The sequence below is a fragment of the Phocoena phocoena genome, chromosome 16, assembly GCF_963924675.1.
Source record: "Phocoena phocoena chromosome 16, mPhoPho1.1, whole genome shotgun sequence".
In the NCBI taxonomy this organism is placed as follows: domain Eukaryota; kingdom Metazoa; phylum Chordata; class Mammalia; order Artiodactyla; family Phocoenidae; genus Phocoena; species Phocoena phocoena.
This window is the reverse complement of record NC_089234.1, coordinates 70,438,938-70,455,150: the sequence shown is the minus strand read 5'-3', so window position 1 is coordinate 70,455,150 and position 16,213 is coordinate 70,438,938. Positions and strand designations below refer to the sequence as shown.

Genomic DNA, 16,213 nt, shown 5'->3' with positions numbered 1-16,213 from the left:
AGAGGCAGAGGAGTTCTGGGGAGAGAACAAAGTAGTGGAATAATTTTGGAAATCTAATAAATGGTCAAAATTCAAAGTTATTGATACGATTATTGTTAAGATTCACTAAGAAGAATATCTGTGAAAGTGGTCTGTAAACCATATGGTACCAATTATTGTCAGACAAATACGATTATGGGTTCAGAAGTCACCAAAGACATATCTTGTATATTGCAGCTAATAAGAATGGCAGGACATTCTCATCAAGAGATCTTTCCCTTTTGGCTGACGAGCTCATTGATATGGAATTGCTGAAAGATGGTAATAGAAGCATCCTCTGAGGACACTGCAGAATTACCCAGCAGCTGTCTCTTTCTTCTTACCACCTAATTTATAAGGGAAAACTGTACGGGCTGAAATCTCTTATTTCTTCATCAGATGATTCCAGTATAGAAACATCACAAACTGATGTTTTCTCTTTGTCCAAGGATGAACAGTCAACAAACTTAGCTGTATTTGACCCAACTTGTCAGGCTTGCAGTTATTAAGTAGTAACAACAAAAAGGTAAAAAGAAGGCAGAACACACGACGTTAATGTATTGAACAGTATATATGTTCCTTATTCTCCTTACCCATCTCAGTGGCCACATTACTCATATGTCTGCGGCATCTTTTGGGTCCACAAATGCTTTTCTGGGCTCAACCATAACGGACTGTCTTTCCCAGTCATGTGACCAATGTTTGGGCAGCAGCCAGCATCCTTCCAGGTCCCGGAACATGACTGACCCCAGTCATCAACCAAGCCCTGTTCCTGTCTCATTTGGCACTGCTGCTTCTCAAGGACAATTTCATCCCGGGAACAGGGCTGGGTTGGGCACAGGGATCCCAGCTCTTCTGATATTGTGTCTTCTGGTTACAGTACAAGATGTACCAGTTCAGAGCAGGAAGGACAGTGGAGGACAGTAGGCTGGGGATGGCACAGAGCACGGCACAGACATATTTTCTCTGTGCCAGATGGTTTGGCATGACTGTAATCCTATGCTTGAGTACTTTAGTACAGAATCCATAAATTTCCAGTACATTAAAAATTTTTAATTACTTGTATGCATTTAGTCTAACATATTTTTGTTTTGGATTAGCACAAAGCAGTAATAATCCACTTTCAACTGTTTTAGTTAATGCCCTCATCTATGGGTAAATGGATTACCATAAGTATATAATTATTTTTTTAAATGATTCTTGTAAAGATCTTGGAAATGATACCCAGAGGAGAAACAAACTATAGTTGGAAAAACATTAGTGTTAATACATGTAATTCTGTTTAAGAATACTCATTCAAACAAAGCATTCCCCCCCCCGCCCCAATTTATAAATTCAAAAATTTGGCAAAAAAGGGGGAGGTTTGGGGTGGTGTGGCTTACTATGCTTCCCTCCTTTTTCTCTTGGTCTCGCACCATTCTCTAGTTCCAGAAAGGGCCAACTACGAAAGAGAAAATTGTTACTATTTGATGGAGAAATGGAAAACTTTCAGGAATGTGGTGTCCTTTATTCAGTTATCACAGGGTACCTGCTCAAATATATCTTCTCAGAAAGAGATACAAACAGAACCACAGCCAAAGACACAGGCCACTTGGGTGAATTACGATCCACACAGCTGAGGGCTCTGTCTCTGGGAAAAGGGATCCAGCATGATTTGGGGACAATTTGATAGTGTCCCATCATTAGCTTTGAGATGCCAGAACCATTCCATTTCCCATGTTCAGCTATTAAGGATCTCGTCTTATTTTTTTCGCCCCGAAGTTCATACAGATGATTTCTGTTGATATTTTCAATGAGAACTAAGTTTAAGTTCTATACATAATCAAAACATACATTGTCAGCCATGAAAATTTCCTCACATATCATAGACTACTTCGACTGCCCATAAAAATATTTTATTTAAAAAACTATTGAGCTACAATTGAAATGCACTAAACTTTGTACACTTAAAGTGCTCCATGTGATTAGCTTTGACATAGGTATACACTCTCCATACTGTCATCCCAGTCAATAAAACAAATATTCCCATCACCCTGAAAGTGTCCTTGTGCCCCTTGGTAATCCCTCCTTCCCTCCATCCTCTTTCCCAGGCAGCGAATGTTCTCCTTTCTGTCAGTATAGATTACACTGCATTTTCTAGAATTTTACAGCAAGGGATCCACACACTGTATGTGCTCTTTTTTCCCCGGTTTCCCTCACTCAAAAGCTCTCTCCAGCATTCATGAGATTCTTCCCGTTTGGCTGAGGTTCCGTAGAGAGTATTGTGATATTTCAGTGACAGTGTTTAGCAAAGCGTGGCCTGAGGACTGGCTGCTTTCGGATCATCCAGGTACGGGCTAAAACATGCCGGTTCACCTCCCCCCAGATCTCTGACATCAGATAACCGGTAGCTTCGGCATAATCAACTATGAGAAGTAGCAGTTTTAGTCGAACCTCTTAGGGAACAACTACTCCTGTCCCTTGGTCCAACTAGCTGCTCTACTAATGTCTTTCTACTGTTTTCTATAACTTGGGCAAGTCTTAGTCCTTTATGCCACAGCAGGACAAAATATCTTTAGGAAACAAGCTGCAGTAGTTTCCCTAGATCTCTCTGGACCACACATTTAGAAGTGTGGTTTGGATGACTTTTCCATAAAGTACCCGCATTGGGAACTTTCCTCCCTTTGCTGATTTGTTATCCATTTATAAAGTCCACCTTCAGGGCCAGGACTTGGGTGAAGAGTGAAGCATTGGCCTCAGGTGCAAAATTTAAAGAGGTGCCCAAAACCTCAGTAATCCAGATGAACACTATTTTTTCAAAAATCAAAATTAAGGTAAAAAAAAAAATCCATGATGAGCAAAATACCAAAATTTTAAATAAGGTCAGGACCAGTAACATTTGCCATGCTGAGCCTGAGACAGAAAGAAAAGATCAGTTAGCAGTGATCCTATCTTTTTTTTTTTTTTTTGCGGTACGCGGGCCTCTCACTGTTGTGGCCTCTCCCGTTGCGGAGCACAGGCTCCGGACGCGCAGGCTCAGCGGCCATGGCTCACGGGCCCAGCCGCTCCGCGGCATGTGGGATCTTCCCGGACCGGGGCACGAACCCGCGTCCCCTGCATCGGCAGGCGGACTCTCAACCACTGCGCCACCAGGGAAGCCGGATCCTATCTTTTAAAAATTATGATGATTTACATTTTACACCCAAGGTGAGTGCCTCACCCTCATCCTGGCCCTGGCCCTCTTCCACTTGATATGTTTCTCCGTCTGACAGGCTGTTTGCCATCCTGAAGTCATCATCAGAATGTTAGTTCTGGCCAAGCGTTTAGAAAAGTGCCATGGGCGAGAGGTACTTCAAAATACTTGACCGAGGCACGTGAGTTGTTTCTTGCTTTTTTCCCATGCCATTAACCACAAGTTCAGCCAGTCCCAAACAAAGACATAAACACTGGTCACCCACAGTCCTGAATCTTTTAAAGGGCCTCAACCAGGCATTCAAGATGAGATGTATTCATGCTGTATCTGATTACATGTGCCTTCAACGTGAAACTAGAGCTGTCTTATCTAAACAGATACACAGAAACCGTGGCTCTGATTGATGTTATCATTTAAAACATGTAGTGTACTTCTCATTGGACGTAAAAACACTTGAGGAAACTCAGTGTGTAAGAGTGATCTATATAATAAGAGTTCTAACTGTACTGAAAATATGCCTAGAAACTCTTCGGCGTAAGGGTAGATACAGTGATTCTGCATGCTTACGTAAAACTGGGGGGAGAAAACATGCCACGGAGAGTACCCAAGCATCCCACTCCCTCTCAGAAAGTCTGCTCGGTTGTAACATTTTTACTGGAAATGAAAGGACTCATGTTTAGTCACTCATGGATGCATATAGAGAATTAAGTCATTTGCTACGTATTAAAGAACTTAAGAGGAACAAAGGGAATATTAGTTAGAGCTGGTGATAGATGGTGAACGCTGGTCTTCCATGTCCACACAGAATAGTGTAAGAATTAGACTGGACTGGGAATAAATGTAAAGTAAGTTGGCTGTCAGTCATCATCGTCAACCACAAAAGCCTGGGGGGAAGGGCAGAAGCAGGCTTTGGAGCCAGACAGAACTACCAGGAAAAGCTCAGTACCACTCTCTCCTAGCCGTCTGACCTTGGCCCCTTTCTGTACGCGCTCGCTCAACTGTGAAATGAGCCTAGTTTACAGGGTCACCACAAGAATGACGTGGCAACAAGATACGTAGAGCCGTGAGCACAGGCCTGGCTCGTGGGGAGCCCTGATCAAATTGTAGCTGCTGTTATCACCACCTCCAGCCCCACAGGCTTTACGTGTTTGAAGGTTATGTGACCCCAAGACACAGCAATGGTGAAGGTTTTCAAGGAAAGTGAACAATAAAATGGGTAATTATTTATGTGTGGTGTGACTGTAGGATGGCAGCAGAGGGGCCCAGGTATTCTGTTGAAGGCAGAGCCCATCCTACTTGCCTACATTTTCAGTGCCAGGTACCTAAGTGTACACACTTCCTTCTTTTAATAGTTCTAGGGGAAGACTCTTGGGTGATATCCCTTTAAAAAGAAGCTATTTTTTTTTTTCTTGCCAAAAAAGAGCAGCTGATCACAGTCATGGCTACTATGTACAGTTTTGTTCTTGACATTTTAAAAGATCCAGGAAAGAGCTTCAAAAGTTCATGCGAAAATGGACAGAAAGTAGGTGGTAGGAAGAAGGAAGGCTACTAAAAGTTGGAGTCATTCGCTCCAGACAAAAGAGGGTTTGAAGTATTTCAAATGTGTTAGGTAAGTGTTAGGATGTTAATGCCACTCTGCTACCTTTCATGTCCATCGAACAGAAGGACTCCTATCACTACTTTTTCTTGGATGGATGATCTCCCTTCCTGGAGAAAAGGGGTTGACCAGATGACTTTTTGAGATCTCTTCTCATTCTAAGCCACCACGCAAATGTAGAAGAGCAAATGGATACCCAGCTCATCAATGCGGGGTGGTGGTTTCAGTTGCATTCTGTTTAAAATGAGGTCAAGGTAGCTTGGCACAATGCAAAGAGTAGGAGTCAGGCAGAGCTGGGTTTGAGTCTAGTTTTGAAACTCACTATTGGGCAGGTTATGGTAGTAAAAGAACTCAACTCTCTACTCAACTGCAGTAGAGATAATCTCTGCCTCCTAGGGTTCCTGGAAGGATTAACTAAACTAGTGTTGGCAAAGCACCTAATAGTTTGATTGACACACTGTAGGGCTTTGATGAACTGGAGCTGTTAATCTAGCTGGCTAAAAGAATGGGTTGAATAATTACCTTTAAATTATAACAAGAGCTTTGACATTCTGGTTGTAGTTATACCACATGAGGAGAATTGCAAATTCAAGTCAGCAGACTGGCACCACCCTGGCCCACCCTGCAAACTAGAACGTGCCTGTGCCAAAGGAGGTTTGCGGGGGTAACCTGTCAACTAGCTTGCTGCTAAGCTAAGAAGCCGAGGAAACTGAAGCTGAGGTCTAAGGCATCTTGGTGTGAACCTGGTTTCTCTCACTGTCACCATAAGGATCAAATGAATTATTTTAAAAAGGTTCCAAATACATTTCCGAGTCTCAGGAATGTATCACATCTCGCTGACTTGTAATTCATACCAAGCATAGTAAAAACATCAGTGAAAAAACAGGTTTGCAAACCAAACTGAATGTCAGAAACTGTAATTATGATTTTTCTCCGTAACGAATGATAGGGAGCTAAAAATGGAAGTTATACAGAAATTAAACAGCTCTCACACAGCAATGAGATCCAGTGGTTGGAGCCCTATACTGAGTAAAAGAAACTTCTACTACTACCAGACTTTTCCATACAATGGAACTTTTTGGTGCTATAGCAATGCGGTCTGACATATTTAGCGTTTATAGACAGAGGCTGGAATCCGAGACAGAACAGCCCTGGTTTTTGTTCTTTACCAGTGGTGGGGTCTGTGGCAGGAAGCCTGGAGGCTGCGGAGAATCAGAAAAGACAGAGGAAATGCAAGGCCAGACATGCACATAAAAGTGAGGCCCACAGAGAGCTCGGTCAGAAACACGGGAGGGCTTCCTGAGCCCCTCTGTGTGGCTCAGGGAGTCAGACTTGGCTTGGAAAGCGCGTCCTGTTTCCACCAAAGGGGTGGGGGATGGCTGCGGTTGACAGAGCAAAACACTGTCAGAGCCAGAACACTGCACTTTGAACTGACAGAGTCACACAGCTTATTTCTGTTGGGAGGGACCAAGCACAGGCATGACATACATCAAGAAGCTGGATGAGGCCCAGTGTAGATGCCTGTCAGTATCAGACCTATGAAGGTCACTGTGCCATTAAATCACCCCTAAGCAGGAACCTCCCACGATAATGAAGCAGTCTTTCTATTACCACAAAACAAGTTTTACATGGTGGAACCAAGTTAAAATTCATCATCCCAAATACATAAATTTCAAGTGGCAATAAACCACTGAGCTGTTGAGACAGCATGTAGAAGCTAAACCCAATATCTCAGTAAGTTCATCTCTATTCACCACACCTTTTTAGAAGTTGGGTACAAACAGTCCTTTGAAATCTATTGCGCCGTCCTTACTTTACTTCCAGTCATCATTTAATTATGCTTCCTTAAAACCACAGGTATTACGAAATCTGACGGCATAGTACTTACAAGCAGGTTCACTGATTCTTATTTCTGTGCGTGTGTAATAACGAGACAACAGAAAAAAACCCAAATGGCAACTAAGATAAGAATCAAGAACATCGTGGAAAGGGAAAAAAAAAAAAAAAAAACCCAGGAAACTCAAGAAGAAACCTATCTGTAATGCTGGATATTAAGTTCAACAGTTCTCGTTGTTCAAGGGGACGTTAAAATCAGTTTTACCTCTACATGCCTCTTTCTGAGACGCCCTTGAACAAACGCCCAGACTGCACATCTTTTCAGTGTGTGAACGACTTCTCAGGACTAGGGCAAGCCCTCTCAGCGGTTTATTCAGTATTTTAGACCACTTGGATAAATGCCAATAGAAGTTCAGAGGCTTACGAGGGCTACTGGCTTGAAGAAAAGAGAGGTCCTTTCAGAAAAGCTTATCTCAATACAAAGGAGTAACTCGTTTGGAGTATCTAATCCAATCCTGTGAGGTAGCGTGATGCTTGATGTTAACAGAGACCTAAATTCTACACTTTCTAAACTTAAAAGGAAACGTCTTCATTTACTATTAAGGGGTAAGGAAATCTCCTCCTTATCTGGATTTTGATAGTTATAACAGATTCACTGAGAGGGACTTTAAGACCGCTGGAGTCCCGGAGACTCCTTTGGAGTTATGGTGACAAAGAGAAGTTGCTAAATATTTTACGGTATACTTTGACCTTGTTCCCACTCATATTAATGTCCTAGATTTATCTTCCGTTTACTGGATTTTTCCTCCTCCTCCTTTTTTTTTTTTAAATGAAAAGTAGACATTAATGCTTCAGTTCATTTTGGAAATGTGCCTTTGTGAAGAACTTCAGAGATATTTTTCTTTCTTTTTTAAAAATGACCTTCAAATAAAAACAATAGACTTTTCAGACAACAAAGCCCAAAGCAAGTAACATCAGACTGCAGTATGGTCACAAAAAGACCAAAGAGACCTTCTGAAGTGGGGTGGCCAAGTGCTGAAAAAACTTAAAACATTCTAAGAGAAGGTCAATTAAGTATTATTCAGGAAGACGACAATCGAAGCGGCCCAAGGTTGGAGAGCACAACAGAATCCGCATCCAGCAAACGTCCAGTTTAACTAGCACTGGTTGTTTTAAATAAAGTACTTCCTGGGAGGAACCAAGTGGCCACGCAGAGCGCTTTTCTTGACATCAGGAAACAATGCTGTTTTGGGTTTTGCTCTTTTTTTTGGTCTTGTCTTTTCTTAGACACAGTGCAGAACCCAACACATCTCGAGGCCATATTATGTGATTTTTGTTGATTTACGAAGCAGAGATGGGTTTGGGAAAGGAAATTGTACTGAAGTTGAACTGCACTAGTCTTGGTTTACCTGCCATATGCAAAACGCCTGTCTTTGTGATGATCGCCGAAAGTATCCCAAAGCCTGAGAGAGACGCTCACTTCATCAACGACGTCCCGGGAACGCTCCAAGACCTGCAGGAGAGACAGCACCCATGCTCACTGGCAGTCAGGGGCTCCCCCTCAGAGCCCCCGAGACACACTTGCATTTAGTCTTCTTCTTCTATCGAACAGGACTTAGCTAAGTCCTAATTCTGTTCCTGGAGCCACGTGCCTCGAAAGCCCTCCCTGAGGATACCATAGCCATACTCCAAGTCGGCCTTCTGGATTTTGTTTTCTCTTGTGACACTAAAAAGGTGAGTTTTGTCTCAAATACACAAGTTAACCCCTTCCCCTGCTTTTAAAAAATCAGACTGGCCGTATTCAATTGCCTGTGGTAAACCATAACGGAAAAGAATATAAAAGAATGTATACATAGGTATACCTGAATCACTGTGCTGTACAGCAGAAACTAACACAACATTGTAAAGCAACTAGACTTTGATAAAAAAAAAAATCAAGTAACTAGAAATCCATAAAAAGAAATAAAAATCAGACTGGCAACAGCAATGATGTACCCTTAGGATTCTAAAGAAACGCCGTCTGTCTTACCTCCTGGCAGACCCGGTACTGGTCAATGGCCCACACTGTGGGTACGTGGGTGGCCAGCAGCTGGTACTGTGTCAGCGTCGTATTACACGCTCTGGCGCAGATCAAACGCGTCTTCCCCACGGCGTTGTCTCCCACGACCACGCACTTGATGGTTTCCACGTTGGGTCTTTCGTAGTCCATGTCAGTGTCCATTTATAAAACTCTAGAAGAAGAGAGCGGACACCACATTCAAGACACTGGTGCTTTCCAGAGCAGTCAAAGATGGGAGGGGGCCAGGCGGTTTTCCCTTGGTCCAGGTACTTCTTTGGAGGTACCCAGGCAGAAGCCAGAAGTTTGGAAGTTCCTACTAAGCCAAACTGAAACTCAACTTTTCTTTTTATATCTCACACAAGTACAAAAACACCGGATTGTTATTTTGACCCCAAACGGATGATTCCGGTTAACATGTTATTTTCTCCTTGGTTTTCTCTAAACACAACCTGCCTACTGGAGCTCCATCCAGGCGAGTCAGGGCTGCTTGCACACATTTCTAGCTCACTAGCTACTCACGTCAACTCGCTAAAGACACTGGGCACCTGCAGGTTTAACCTTACACATTCGGTCATAAGCAGCCTTTGCAGTATGAGTGTCCGTTACAATCTTCCAGTGATCCAAGATCTCTCATTAAAAAGCAATTTCCTGTAGCTTCTAAACTATCCTGGTGACTTAGGGGAGAATCCAAAGTGTGAGCAGAAAGGGACTACTTGACTTTAAAGAAGAGCAAACTGTAAGTGTGAGATTGGATACATTATTATTTTAATTAATTTATTTTGGCTGAGTTGAGTCTTCCGTTGCTGTGTGCCGGCTTTCTTTAGTTGAGGCGGGTGGGGTTGCTCTTCGTTGCGGTGCGCAGGCTTCTCATTGCGGTGGCTTCTCTTGTTGTGGAGCATGGGCTCTAGGCGTGCGGGCTCAGTAGTTGTGGCGCACTGGCTTAGTTGCTCCGAGGCATGTGGGATCTTCCCGGACCAGGGATTGAACCCGTGTCCCCTGCACTGGCAGGCGGATTCTTAACCACTGCGCCACCAGGGGAGTCCCTTGATACATTATTAAAATTAATTTATCCTTATACTCATTCATTAATTTTTATTAATCAAATTCATTAAAAGATATTCTTAAGAGGAGCACGATAAAGAAAGATTTTGAAAAAAATTTCCCTTCCTCTCTGTTTTCAGAGAAGAAATCTGGACCACGTGGTAGAGAATGATTTTACCAGAATGAGGAGCTACTTTGGAATCTTCCTGAAACCATCAAAAATAGTAGTATAATGTAGTAGTATAATGTGGCAAAAGGGTTAAAAGAGGGTTGCTGGGTGAGGGGTGAAGAGGCAGAGGAAAGCTACTGGCAGCTCTGCTTCCCCAAAACAGGAACCCCACAAGTTGCAGAGCGGACTGCTTCCCAGTAGCAGCTGGATGGGCTGTAGCAGCTGGATGGGTGGCCAACCATGCAAGATTTTAACGTATTATGATTGCTCTTCTGAGGAAGTCTATTGTTAAACTGAGAAAACTGTTGGATGGTCATTTTCTTAAAAAGAATCCATAATGGTCTTAACAGCCATGGTTAAAAAAAAAGAAAAAGCTCAGGGTAGGGCCTAACACATAATTGGGAATCAAAACATGTTTAAAACAATTTTTTAAAATAGATTTATTTATTTTTGGCTGCGTTGGGTCTTTGTTGCTGCACGCAGGCTTTCTCTAGTTGCAGCGAATGGGGGCTACTCTTCCTTGCGGTGCACGGGCTTCTCATTGCGCTGGCTTCTCTTGTTGCGGAGCACGGGCTCTAGGCATGTGGGCTTCAGTAGCTGTGGCATGCGAGCTCAGCAGTTGTGGCTCATGGGCTCTAGAGTGCACGCCCCGTAGTTGTGGCGCATGGGCTTAGTTGCTCCACAGCATGTGGGATCTTCCCGGACCAGGGCTTGAACCCGTGTCCCCCTGCATTGGCAGGCGGATTCTTAACCACTGTGCCACCAAGGAAGTCCCTCAATACATGTTTAATTCAATTGACTTAAGAAAAATGATAATTTGGATAATATGAGATTACGGGTATAGAGGGAGAGATAGAAAAAGAATGCTAAAGAAGAATGCTTTTGCACAGTTAGGACCATCTGAATATGGGTAACACCATCACAGGAGGTGTTAAACCCGAGGCTGGAGAACTATCTGGCAGGAATGGAGTGGAGTGATTCAAGGAACAGATGTGTGGTGAGGTTAAGATCTGATCCTACACCCGTGAAGAGGCTTAAAATAGATACCTGTCCCCCACCTGGTAAATGCTGATTTTGAAGGTCTTGGGTGGGAAAAGAGTCTTTAAATATCTCCAATTCTGGTGATTAGCCAGGTGTGGTGATTCCAAAAATCAACCTCTTTAAAATCCAGCCTTAAAATTCTATGATTGTATTCTTGATTTAATAGTATAATGTGGCAAAAGCATTACTTTGGCATTAGATGGGTGGTGCTTAAATTCTAGAACATTTGGCAATGTCTGGAGGCATTTGGCAATGTCTGGAGGCATTTTTGGTTGTCACAATGGGTGTAGGGAAGGGCTACTGGCTTCAGGTAGGCAGAGGCCAGAGATGCTGCTAAACATACTACAATGTACAGGGCAGCTCCCACAACAAAGAATTATCTGGCCCCAAATACCATAGTGCGAGGTTGGGAAACCCTGCCTTGGATGGATGAAAGTTTTGAATCCTGGTCTCCCTGCTTTCTAGTCATTTCTTTGACTTTAGGCAAGTCAGCGGCACTGTCTGAGCCCTAGCTTCCTCGTCTGTTAGGTGGGAATGATAGTACCCATCTCCTAATGCAGTGAGGGTTCGGTGAACTGATGTTTTCAGTCCCCAGGGCCGTACCTGACACACTGGTGGCTTCAAAATTATAATCATCATGCTGAAATGAATACTTTTAGATGACAACAAAATTGAGTTAGGTGGAAGACCAGGATTCGATGCAAAAATCATAAACTTAATCATCATAAAGATCTATAAAAAGGATACATTTTAGGAGAGCAATTAAAGGGTAATTCATCGAAAACTGCAGCACATAAATAAAGATGGAGCACAGCTGACCTGATGCAAAGAAGGCAGAGAAAGTTCTGGGTGGGGAGGGGGAGAGAGGAGGTCGCAGTTAACCGAAGGATAACAGAGTTGCAAAGGTAGGTTAAAAATATTTTTATGGGGCACTTCTAGATCCTAGAACAAAAGTGGTAGGACTTCACAACAGTCTTTGACAAGATTCTGGTGATATTACCATGGGGTAGCCTATGTCAGAAAAAACCAGGTTTCATTTGGAGTCTCACAACTCTGGAACCTGAGGTCTATTGCTCTGAATGTCCTAAGTGACATCAAAACTTTATACTTTTGAGTGAATTTTATTTTATTTTTTAGATAGATAAAAGTCAAAGAGAACCAATCCATAAAATTGGGGAGACTGTTTGGATTTAGTAAAAATTCAGACATGACACAGAAACTGTAACATTGGTTTTCTCGTTGGCTTGCAAGCTTACTCTGATAGCCTCCCCGCAAAGAGGAGTCCCCCAAATAATTTGAATAGTGGCAGCTCAGGTGGAATAGCTGTGTTGCTTTTACAGAAGATGACTTGGAGGGGGATAAAAGCCCTTCTGTTTTTATATTAAGGCCATGATTACAAAAATATCCTCACTTTACTTATTTATAGACACATCTCATGCACAGTCCTAAAAAGAATTTCTGCATCAAAGGTGAGAATAACAACCGTTGGTCCTCTCATCTCTAGCAATCTGCGCAAAACTGAAGTGACTGCCAAAGGTGCTGAAATTTGTGCAAAGGTGACAGCATATAAGGGAAGTGAAAGGCAGGCAGAATTAAATTCTCATAGCCCGGATCATGCACTCTACATGGGGCACTTCCAGGAAGAGTTTGCTGGCTTTCCAAAATCCGAGGCTCCAAATCTTTCCTTTTGGGTAGAAATTTACTTAGTGGTAGTCTAAAAAGTACTTTAAGAGTATGACGTCACAGCCAAGGATGTAAACTCCTGCTCTTCTTGTACTATAAACCAAGTATTCATCTGTTACGCATAAACCAATAAACATTACATTATGGTCTAATTATAAAAATATGCAATTGTATCCTCTTTTGCTTGTTATGGGCTCAAACGTATCCATATCTAGCACTCTTACGGTTGAATGCGCGCTTACGACCATCTGGATAATGACTCTCTGGCTTCTGATTTTTATTCACCCGGAAAAGAGAGTAATAAATATTCCTTTAACATTGTTAATAAATTTCACCACCATAAATCCTGCTGATCTATGAAGATACCCTTTTGCCTTTAGATCCATATCTGGGGAGACAAGGAAGGTATAAAAGGGAAAGAATAGCTAGGCGGAAGTGATACTGGTAACCTGATACTGTGGCAGCTCTGTAATCTCACTCAAAACTGACTTGAACTTCATTTCATACTTTCACTGAATCTTCAGGACATGGATGCTGACGGTTAAAATGCTACCTGAAAAATCTACTTGTACACTCTCTAGAAGTCAGAAGTTTATTTAAAAGCAGGTGAGTGATAAAAATAAGAAATGAAAGAGGAGAAATAATATCTGATATGCAGAAATAAAAAAAAAAATAAGAGAATACTATGCCAACAAATTGGAGAACCTAGAAGAAACTGACAAGTTTATAGAAACATACAGCTCACCAAAACTGAATCAAGAAGATATAATCTGAACAGACCAACCACTAAAAATGAAATAGAATCTGTAATAAAAGAAAAAATTCCTTGAAAACTGAAGTCCAGGATGGGATGGCTTCACTGAAGAATTCTACCCAACATATAAAGGAGAACTTATACCAATCCTTCTCAAACTCTTCCAAAAAACTGAAGAGGAGGGAACCCTCCCAAAGTCATTCTATGAAGCCACTATCACCCTGATACCAAAACCAGACAAAGACACTACCAAAAAAATTATAGGCCAACATCCTTGATGAATATAGATGCAAAAATCTTCAACAACATATTAGCAAATTGAACCCAACCACACATAAAAAGGATCATACACCATGATCAAGTTGGATTCATCCTAGGGTCACAAGGCTGGTTCAACATACATAAAATCAATGTGATATGCCATATCAACAGAAAAGACCAAAACCGCTGTTGATCATCTCAACAGATGCAGAAAAACCATCTGATAAAATTCTACATCCATTCATGATAAAAACTCTCAGCAAAGTGTGTATAGAGGGAACATATCTCAACATAATAAAAGCTATTTATGACAAACCCACAGTCAACAGTGAAAAGCTGAAAGCTTTCCCACTAAATTCTGCAACAAGACAAGGATGCCCAGTCTCACCACTTTTATTTAACATAGTATTGGAAGTCCAAGCTACAGCAATCAGACAAAAAAAAAAAAAAAAAAGAAATGTGTCCAAATTGGAAGGGAAGATGTAAAATTGTCTTTACGTGCAGATAACATGGTATTCTATGTGAAAACCCTAAAGACTCCACACAAAAACTATTAGAACTGATGAACAAATTCAGCAAGGCAGCAGGATACAAGATTAACATACAGAAATCTGTTGCATTTCTTTACACTAACAATGAAATATCAGAAAGTTAAAAAAAAATCCCTTTTAAAATCGTGTCCAAAAAAAGATACATAGGAATAAACCTGACCAAGGAGGTGAAAGACTTACATACTGAGAACTATAAAACATTGATAAAGGAAACTGAACATGACTGAAAGAAATGGAAAGATATTCCATGCTCTTGGATTGGAAGAATTAACATATATATTTTTAGCTTCATTTTTTATTGGAGTATAATTGCTTTACAATGTGATGTTAGTTTCCTCTGTACAATGAATCAGCTATATACATACCTATATCCCCTCCCTCTTGCACGTCCTTCCCCACCTCCCATCCCACCCATCTAGGTCATCACAGAGACCAAGCTGAGCTTCCTGTGCTTTATAGCACGTTCCCGCCAGCTGTTTTATGCATGGTAGTGTATATATGTCAATCCTAATCTCCCAGTTCATCCCACCCTCCCCTTCCCTCCCTGTGTCCACATGTCCGTTCTGTACATCTACGTCTCTATTCCTACCCTGCAAATAGGTTCACCTGTACCATTTTTCTACATTTCACAGGTATATGTTAATATACGATATTTGTTTTTCTCTTTCTGGCTTCATTCTGTATGACAGATTCTGGGTCCCTCCACATCTCTACAAATGACCCAATTTCGTTCCTTTTTACAGCTGAGTAATATTCCATTGTGTATATGTATCACATCTTCTTCATCCATTCATCTGTTGTTGGACGTTTAGGTAGTTTCCATGTCCTGACTCTTGTAAATAGTGGGGCAATGAACATTGGGGTACATGTGTCCTTTTGAATTATGGTTTTTTCAGGGTATATGCTCAGTAGTGGGATTGCTGGGTCATATGGTGGTTGGCAGAATTAATATTGTTAAAATGGCCATACTACCCAAAGCAATCTACAAATTTAATGCAATCCATATCACATTTTTCACAGAACTAGCACAAATAATCCTAAACTTTATATGGAGGCACAAAAGACCCAGAATTGCCAAAACAATCCTGAGGAAAAAGAACAAAGCTGGAGGCATAACCTTCTCAGGCTTCAGAATCAAAGCAGCATGGTATTGGCACAAAACCAGACATATGGATCAATGGAACAGAATAGAGAGCCCAAAAATAAACCCACACACTTATGCTCAGTTAATCTATGACAAAGCAGGCAAGAATATACAGTGGAGAAAAGACAGTCTCTTTGACAAGTGGTGTTGGGAAGGCTGGAGAGCCGCATGTAAATCAATGAAATTAGAACACTCCCTCACATGGTACACAAAAGTAAACTCAAAACGGCTTAAAGACTTAAATATAAGACATGACACCATAAAACTCCTAGAAGAGAACATAGGCAAAACGTTCTCTGACATAAATCGTGGCAATGTTTTCTTAGGTCAGTTTCCCAAGACAAAAGAAATAAAAGCAAAAATAAACCAAAGGAGCCTAAACTAAGAAGCTTTTGCACAGCAAAGGAAACCATAAACAAAACAGAAAGACAACCTACAGAATGGGAGAAGATATTTGCAAACGATGCAACTGACAAGGGACTAATTTCCAAAATATACAAACAGCTCATACAACTCAATATCAAAAAAAAAACAAACCACCCAATCCAAAAATGGGCAGAAGACCTAAATAGACATTTCTCTAGAGAAGACACACAGATGGCCAACAGGCACATGAGAAGACACTCAAAATCACTAATTATTAGAAAAATGCAAATCAAAACTGCAATGAGGTATCACCTCACACTGGTCAGAGTGGCCATCATCAAAAAGTCTACAAACAAACAGGGCTTCCCTGGTGGCGCAGTGGTTGAGTCCGCCTGCCGATGCAGGGGACACGGGTTCGTGCCCCGGTCGGGGAAGATCCCACGTGCCGCGGAGCGGCTGGGCCCGTGAGCCATGGCTGCTGAGCCTGCGCGTCCGGAGCCTGTGTTCCGCAACGGGAGAGG

The 16,213-nt window shown here is 41.9% G+C and overlaps 1 protein-coding gene across 1 annotated transcript in view; it reads right to left on the bottom strand.

Annotated features, from left to right (window-relative positions):
* RHOBTB1 (Rho related BTB domain containing 1) overlaps positions 1-16,213 on the bottom strand; it is a 66,139-nt gene that overhangs the window by 27,402 nt on the left and 22,524 nt on the right. The window contains exons 2-3 of the mRNA XM_065894231.1: positions 8,653-8,854; positions 8,033-8,136 (exon numbers count right to left, since the gene is read on the bottom strand). Coding sequence (XP_065750303.1) covers positions 8,033-8,136; positions 8,653-8,844 — 296 coding nt within the window. The 5' untranslated portion in view covers positions 8,845-8,854. The remainder of the gene's footprint in view (positions 1-8,032; positions 8,137-8,652; positions 8,855-16,213) is intronic.